Source organism: Ctenopharyngodon idella, chromosome 12, assembly GCF_019924925.1.
Source record: "Ctenopharyngodon idella isolate HZGC_01 chromosome 12, HZGC01, whole genome shotgun sequence".
Lineage (NCBI taxonomy): Eukaryota > Metazoa > Chordata > Actinopteri > Cypriniformes > Xenocyprididae > Ctenopharyngodon > Ctenopharyngodon idella.
Genome location: NC_067231.1, coordinates 6,551,348 through 6,560,153, shown reverse-complemented (window position 1 = coordinate 6,560,153; position 8,806 = coordinate 6,551,348). Strand labels below are relative to the sequence as shown.

At 36.5% G+C, this 8,806-nt stretch overlaps 1 protein-coding gene across 1 annotated transcript; it reads right to left on the bottom strand.

Annotated features, from left to right (window-relative positions):
* Window positions 1-2,079: 2,079 nt before the first annotated feature.
* On the bottom strand, window positions 2,080-8,044 carry nrbf2b (nuclear receptor binding factor 2b). Its single transcript, XM_051915032.1, has 4 exons — window positions 7,824-8,044; window positions 5,925-6,009; window positions 4,223-4,263; window positions 2,080-4,123 (listed from the first exon to the last, which is right to left on the bottom strand). Exons 1-4 carry the CDS (start codon window positions 7,851-7,853, stop codon window positions 3,500-3,502), a joined length of 780 nt encoding a protein of 259 aa, XP_051770992.1. The 5' UTR covers window positions 7,854-8,044; the 3' UTR covers window positions 2,080-3,499.
* Between the last annotated feature and the right edge of the window lie 762 nt (window positions 8,045-8,806).

Below are 8,806 nucleotides of genomic sequence, written 5' to 3'. Positions count from 1 at the left end.
TCTGCCTGTCTTTTGCCTTATTGACAAGCTGAAACAGAAATTAATTTATTTATATATATATATGGGTCATTGACGAATAAGGTTTTTAAAAGTGTAAAAAAACATAATGGAGATATAATTAATTTTGAAGTCTTATTAAGTGTTAACAATGCGGTTATGTGTTTTTTAAAATTAACACTGCTTTTGTCATTTTTTAAATTTGTCACCAAAAAAATCATTCGGTTTAACCAAATTTCGGTTGTGTTTTCAAACATTGCTAACAGGCTGATATCTAGAAGGCTAGCTAACAAAAGGGCAATCAAACGTTTTATATTTAGTACAAGTTTTTAAAATATTCCAACATTTTCCATGTTTTATAGCGGTTGTACCGAATGACCTGATGTTTCGGGACATGCGTATGAGCAAGTGAAAACATGAATTTTTCAAATAGTTAAGAGAGAATTAGTTACTTTGCTTCACGACCATGTGGTCCTTTGCAGGTGTCTCTGAATGATGTCATATCCTGTCACATGATATTGACCGCATGACTTGATACAAAATGGTCCCTTTATATTGGTTACTCTGAATGACATCAATGAAATTAATTTTTCCGGACATTCTTTCTCATACAATGCAACGACTTCTACAAATAAGTTTAATATCATTTTGCACTATGTTGATATATGATGTTATAAAATCATGCCAAAATAAAAATAAATACATTTTTATGACATTTTAAGGTATTTTAATCACAAATGAAATGGCTGTATTGGCCTTACACGAGTCACGAGTCTGTTCCAGCGTTGTTTCTTCAGAATCTCATAATCTTTCATCAAAATGTAATAAATTGCTTATGTCACCAAGAAGGATGAAGAAAATAGTTAACCAATAGCCAACTTTTCATTTCATCCATTTTCTATCGATAAAATCAAATTCTGTATTTGCTGCCTAATGGACATTGCCCACTTTTGAAGACATACTGTCATTCACAGATTGGCCACCAGATGACGCTATTGAGCAGTTGTGGAAATGTAGAAATGATGCAATGAAACTCGTTTGTAATGCAGTCACGAACATTTCAAGTTCTCTCCTATAAAGAGTATTACAGTTTAATCATGTTTTATACGAACATAAAAAATGAAGTACAGTTGTTTTTTTGCACATTTAGTATAAGTGGGTAGTTGACGAGCTCTATGAGAAATTGTGGTGTGACGCTATACTCCATCTGAAAATATTTTGAACGTTATTTTATAATTATGAATGCAGCTTTTATGAGCTCATATTTAATAGAGAGACAGCCTGGAATATTTGTACTATTAAAAATTCATTATCAAAACTTAAAATGAAGAAAATATTTTAAAAAAATAATATAATTCAATAGCCTCCAACTGTGTACAGTTGCCAGGCAGCACAGAAATGAATGCATTAATACAGAATTCATCAAATGTGCAGTCACAAATATGTACCACTTTGTTGTGTTACAATAGCTTTGAATCTTGCTCATCTGATCAACCTTTATTAGTTGGTTGGTTGTATTAAAGGGTTAGTTCACCCAAAAATGAAAATAATGTCATTAATTACTCATCCTCATGTCGTTCTACACCTGTAAGACCTTCCTTCACCTTCGTAACACAAATTAAGCCAAAGTCACGTGATTTCAGTAAAAAAGGCGTCGTTTACGTGAACCACTGATTCGAAACAAAAGATTCGTAAAGCCTCGAAGCAGTGTTTTGAAATCGTCCATCACTAGACATTGTTAAAAAGTCTTTTTTTTTTTTTTTTTTGGGGGCGCACAAAAAGTATTCTCGTCTCTTTATAATATTAAGTCAAAACCACTGTAGTCACATGAACTGTTTTAAATATGTCTTTAGTAGTTTCCTCGATCTTGAGAGGTTCAGTGACATTGCTGGCAATGGAGGCCTCACTGAGCCATCGGATTTCATCAAAAATATCTTTATGTTCCGAAGATGAACGAAGGTCTTACGGATGTGGAACGACATGAGTGAGAGTAATTAATGACATAATTTTCATTTTTGGGTGAACTAACCCTTTAAGAATAGAGTATAACAGCAAAACCAGCAGGTGGACAAACAACTCAGATTTATGCTTCCACTTGTTAAAATCTTTAATGCTTGTCAGAACAAGTAAACTCACAAAAGAATTATACATAAATTCTTGTTTTCAATATCTTAATCATGTACATACAGCTACTGTAGAACAGCCATTCATGCATCAAAACACTTTCGTCTTATGATTTTCATTGATTTTTACATCATAAAACAAAATGCAAAATAACAAAACAATCTGATGCACCCTGATTACTGTGGTAAACCAGTAATTAAACATTGAATTTAAAAAAAATAATAATAATAAAAAGAGCAAAATGTGGATTTGGTTCCCTCTTCATGACAATACGAGCCATAAATTCATCTCTTCCCAGGCGCGTCTGGCACATGTTGGTACGCTTTTGATTAGTGTGAGGAGTGAACCTGGTTTATTGTTAGACAATGTATGATTGTGCAATCAGTTACCTGAAAATATTAGCATCGTGATCCAGACGATCCTTGATTGATGAGTACAATACAAAATGAAGCTTCAAAAGAACTAACAACAACATCCTCAGTTCATCCAGAGTTCACACACGTCCTGATGTGGACAAAGAGTGAAGGTTTCAGAACTCCATTCCTATGCTGTTGGCATTGGGTCTGAAGAATGACAGCTGAGCAGGAAATAGTAGAGATGACAAACAAAGAAGTGATACTGTAGCACTCGACATGATTATTGCTTATAGTTCTGAATGCAATAGTTTCAATCCCAAAAGTCCCTTATCCTATAGAAATAATCCACGGTTATTAGCACGGCTGTTTTCGGTGTTGCTACAAATCGTCCAGGGTGGCGATCTGGCAGAGATGACATCATGAAAGGGCTTCGTACTAGTCTACAGGACTTCTGCAATAAGGCAAAACAAGTGCTGCAAGCTGGTTATTTGTGTTCAGAAACAGAATGCATAACTAATTGCATTGATGCCTCTTGGCTTCCTCTATGCCCTAAATCTGCGCTGCTGATAGACTGAAACTGCATGAACACCAACATCGATGTGCTAATCGACAGGTACTGCACCAAACCCTCACACACTCACACACACACACACATTATGGATGTAGTTCACAGTGTCTGTGTAGGAAATAGTTCAATTCAAAGTGGGATTTTGCTGATAAAAAGTCTGATAACATAATGTCCGACAGAATCTGTTCATCTCCCATGTCCCTTCTCACTCGTACTTCATAACAAAAAACGCGTTAGAAATGTTCAAAAAGGCACACGTACTTCAAAAAGAGTTGTTTTCTTTCTTCGTATATCCAATCGCTACGGGCGCCACTGAGAAAAGTCGTGAACCAAACCTACTGACGGCTGTGTGAACCATCATTTACGCCACTGAAGCGCGTTTTTCCTCTGCGCGTTCGCTGGCACTCGATGGCGATCGAAGTCTCCCTTTGGTGCGTGTTTTGAGCGCGAGCGGTCACAGTTTCTCGCCGTCCAGCAGCTCCTGCAGTTCCTGCTGGATGTCCTCAGGAAGTTCCAGACCGGGCAGGTCTTCCAGAGGGATCTCCTGAGTGGGCATCTCCAGCGGAGGGAGCTGTGGGATGGGAATGTCCTTCGCCTTGCGCTCCTCAGCCGGCTGCGGAAGCACCCACAGCTCCGACTTCTCCACGAAGTCGGCATCAGCGTAGTGTTCCTTCTTCAGCCGCACGTTCTCCGCCCGCAACCGCTCGTTCTCCTGTTTCAGCCGCTCGTTATCAGACACCAGGCGGTCCACGAGCTTGCGCAGGTCATCGATGGTGGTCTGCTGCTCTTCCAGCCGGGTTTTGTCATCTTTCTGGGCTTTACTGCCTGTGCAGGGCTCTGGAACGGTGCCTTTGTTTTTCAGGAGGTACAGCCAGGTGTCATACTCGCGTTCGGAGGGTTGAGAGACGTCTGTGGCCGTTCCTGCAGGCTGTAGGTAGCGGCGTGGCGTCTGGTCTAAGATGGGGGTGTGCTGGAGCGTTCTGGGCTTGTCCTCTCGCTTAGCTCGCTTCCATCGCTCCTCGATCAGCCTCTGCTGCTTGATGTGACTTTCCCTCTGAAGCTCCAGGGACAAGCGAGCCTACGTAGGAAAAAACATCTGAACATCTCAAGAACTGAACCACACTGCAAAATAAGTAAAAAAAGAAAATACCAGACAATGATGACAATCTAGGCATACCTGTTCACAGCCAGTGAGCTTCATGGCCTCCTTGAGAAGTTCTGTGGAGAAAAGGCAGCTTATTTAAAGGGTTAGTTCACCCAAAAATGTACTCACCCTCATGTGGTTCCAAACCTGTAAAACTTTCGTTCATCTTCAGAACACAAATGAAGATGTTTTTGATGAGATTTCTGTCCCTCCATTGACAACCTAGCACCTGATAATTTGATGCTTCAAAAAGTTCATAAAGAGGTTGTAAAACTAATCCATATGAACTGAGCGGTTTATTCCCAATTTTCTGAAGAGAAACGATCACTTTATATGATGAACAGATTGAATTTAGGCTTTTATTCACAACTCAAACATCAGTTACGGTAAACAGAAGCTCAAGCATGTTTGCTTGATGTGCGAGAACCAATAAGGTTCATTGTTACGCAGCGAGTTTGAGCTTCCACAAGAAGTTTGTTCTCGTGCATCAAGTAAGTTCAGTTGAGCTTCTGTTGACGTTCGCTGATCAATGTTTATATGTGAATAAAAGCCTAAATTCAATCTGTTCATCATATAAAGTGATCGTGTCTCTTCAGAAAATGTGGACTAAACTGCTCAATTCATATGGATTAGTTTTACAGTCTCTTTATGAACTTTTTGAAGCATCAAAGTGGTAGTTTCGTAGGCTGTCAATGGACGGACAGAAAGCTCACAGATTTCATCAAAAAATATCTTAATTTGTGTTCCGAAGATAAACGAAAGTCTTACAGGTTTTGGAACCACATGAGGGTGAGTAAATGATGACAGAATTTTCATTTTTGGGTGAACTAACCCTTTAAGCACACGCTTCCAGGGCTGGTTTCTCAATTACAGGTTGAGCCCAATGCTAGTCATAGATTATACAAGAATTTTCTTTACAAGAATTCGTGAGACAAACGTGAGACTGAAGCCCTATTCGTATTCGGACCGTTATTGTTTCTTATGGGGACATAAGATAATTTCAGCATTTATATGGGCTAGTCTGTGATTTTATTGCCGTCCAAAACCAGAAAGTCTGTGTTTTTCTCCCACCACACGAAAAATTACTAACTGCTTTTTCACAAACACCGAAGTCGTATGGTAATTTAATTACTGTCCAAATTCAAATCTGTAAGTTTACAAGAAGGGATCAATCCAAAAGTCATTTTGCAAAACCGAAATGCTGGAAACTGTTTTCAAGAATAATATTACATGAGAGCTGTTAAGAACAAAAAGAAAATCAAAATCACGTAAACATTTCAAACAGGCCTTTATTATAGTACACAATCATTTTTAAAAATATTTATTATCTACATTTAATATGTAAATTACAGCTTGCACAACTAATAATTTTACTAGTCGAACAAGTAGCTGAGTCAAATGTTTACCTTATGTAAAAAAAGAATTTGCGTTAACTTATTTGTGCTAATTTCCACATTTTGAGAAATAAAATGTAAGACAGGAAACAACTTAAACTATAGTGTCACTTTACATATTTTTAAATAAGATATTTAAATAATAAAATAATAAATACATTTTTATTTTCCTATTATTAAATTAATATGAATTACAATAACAGACATTTTGTTTACCACTGTGAATAATTTGCCATTCGAAAGCATGAGTGTTTTCACTGAGGTGCCACGCAAATGCATTTTTATAGACATCCCCGTGAGAAATAATTACCATCCGAATAGAGTTTAAAACAGAAACCAACCTGCAGCTTTTCTGTGGCAGGAGATGGCATCTTCAAATTTCCCAGCAGCCAGCAAGCGGTCTGCTTTCCTGCACTGTTGATGGGCCTGAAAGAGACGATATAACCTATTCCAGTGTTTCATCATGTGTTTGTTAACACTTAAAACTAATGACAGTACAGACCATCAATGACAGCTCATTACCTGCTTCTAACAGAGGTGTCCACACTCGGTCCTGCAGAGTTTAGCTCCAGCTTGCCTCAACACACCTGCCAGGAAGTTTCGAGTATGTCTAGTAAGAGCCTGATTAGCTGGTTCAGGTGTTTAATTTGGGTTGGAGCTAAACTTTACAGGACAGCTCCCTCCAGGAGCAGGATTGGACACCCCTGCTCTAGAGTATAACTGAAGCTACATGAACGTTCATCCAATCCTTTCAATCACAACAGAAGGGTATCTAAACTGATGTAACTGCATGTGTCATGTGATCCGCTTCTATTTTCTACTGTAATTCACCAAGCAGTCCAAAGGAATTACTGGGAACTAGTTTTGTGCTCAAACTCTCCATTGTTGACCTCAAAGCATTTATCCAAAAAGCACAAGTTTCCAGTTTTTACCAAACTGAAAACCTGACATTCAAAATTATATGATCATGTGAACTCTTTGACCCTTGTGAAAAAGAAGTGAAAATTAAGTTAACTTAATTATATTGAAACTGTACTTACGGATAATATATTAATGGAATAAAAGGGCACTTGTGTACTCTAAAGAGAGTACACTTTCATTAATTTTTTCTTAACACACTTTAGTAATAATTTCATATCAAACATTTATTTTAAGGTACATTTTCAATCGTTTTAATAGTCTTTTATCATGCTTTAAAGTACACTTATTTTGATGTGTTGACTAACATGACACAAGTTTCAAAAGAAATTACATTAAAGCAAATTTTAGTACACTTTAACCAGATTTAAAAGACAACAGAATTATGAAATTACTTATAAAGATTTACTCACTTCCTACTCAAGTGGGTTAAAAAAGCACTCTGATCTTCAACTACTTGAATTAATATAAATGTAAACTAAAATACAGTTTCATTTAATTGTAAATAACATGCAATTAAGTGTCCAGAAACATTATTCACTTCGTACTTAAATATTTTCTTTCACAATGTACGATTTACATATTGAGTACTCTTTTTAAAAGTATAAAATAAAAGTATTAAATAAAATAAAGGTGCAGATGGGCTGTTGGAGGGATGCTGGAAGAATTGTCACTGGAGTCATGTAATATGTCTAGTCTGCATTACTTACTAAATATATTATTTTATATATCATTTAAATGTATATTGCATTATATATTTTTATTTTCTATTATTTTTTATTTATTAGTTATATTAATATCTATAAATAATATTATAATATAGCTAAGAAAGGGAGAAAGATGTGTCCAAAAAAAAAAAAAAAAAAAAACATGCAATGATTTACTTTTATCTTTGTTAGGCTGATGATAAAACTTACAATGAAAAACTGTATTAAAATAAAAAAAGTTATCTCAGCATCACCTCAGGAACAGCTTTCAATAACGTACTGTCATAAATGTCATACGACTCTAGGAAATAAATCACACATTTAGAGTCATATGTCAGTGAAGTTCGTGTTTGTTTGTTTAAAAGGTGATCAGCTGTCAGCAGTACACAAACACACATATGGAGACTGAGACAAAACTAAATTAAAAACGGAACACGGTTTATAAAAAGCCTTCACATCACGGTTAAAGGATTTAAAGACCCGGGTAATAAAGGGCTGCACGTGTTTCCGGACAGGTGAACCTCTTCGCAGCTTTACTTTAATTTGTTCAGAGATTAAATGCGGCTAAGCTAACAGCAGCTAGCATGCTAATGTGGCTTGTAAACAAACACTTACGAGATTGAGAGGACTGTCCAGCACCTCCATTCCTTCATCGACTACAGCCTCAACTACACGAGAGACTCATTGGCACATTATTGTGTTTATTCCGGGACCAGAGACTCTGGTTTCACCGGTTACTGATCCACTGCTACAATAGACGAGCAAAAACAACAACTTCCCCCTCCGCGACGTCACCGCCGCGTCACATTACAACGGCGTGCGTGTCGTGCGAGCGCTGTTCCTTTCCTCGTTTCTACTTACTTACAGTTTTTCACAATTGCTAAGACACATTTTTAGAAACCTTCACCCATTTTCTCACAACATTAAACACAAAACCATATCTTCAAACTACATTTAAAAAACTACTGACCCTTCTAGCAAAATCAAACAATTTCAGATCATATCATACACACATAAGGAAATATACACACTACAGAGCATTTATTAGACAGTACACCAACAATAGAGGACACATTATCCAGAGCATGAGGTTATGGAAAAAATGTATATTGCTTGCAGTAAACAAATTTTGCAGATATATTTAAAAGTAGGTCTACAGCAGCTTACTAGGTGAGTATCACTGATTCTTGTGATAAAACATGTCCTATGCACAAAAGCCCTCTTTATGTTAGGCCTACAAATAAATAAATTCATCAAAATAAAAATACTTAAAAGTTACACCTAAAGGAAATCTGGATATTCAGAACATTCATTGCTTTTATTTTTAAATAATTTTGTTAGTATTAGCCTATTTAAATACATGCTCTATACTTGGAAAAGCATGTAATTTAGCTTGTCCTCAGCATGAGGTCACAATGTAAAGTGTTTAAAAATGCAACAAATTCAAAAATATACATTTCAATTGAAAGGCAGAGATCTATCAAACAATACATAAAGTAAGTCTTGAATTATATTTTCCATAAAAAAAAAAAAAAAAAAAAAAAAAGCCTATCAAAGTTGTGTCTTCACTTTACGTCAGCTCCGTCAGGATTTTTATA

What these genes read in the sequence shown, in the direction of transcription:
- nrbf2b (XM_051915032.1), bottom strand. Translation starts at nt 7,853, where the DNA reads ATGGAGGTGCTGGACAGTCCTCTCAATCTC. An exon ending in TGGACAGTCCTCTCAATCTC is followed by an intron (nt 6,010 to 7,823) that starts GTAAGTGTTTGT and finishes CGTCTCTTTCAG; the next exon opens with GCCCATCAACAGTGCAGGAA. An exon ending in CTGCCACAGAAAAGCTGCAG is followed by an intron (nt 4,264 to 5,924) that starts GTTGGTTTCTGT and finishes TTTTCTCCACAG; the next exon opens with AACTTCTCAAGGAGGCCATG.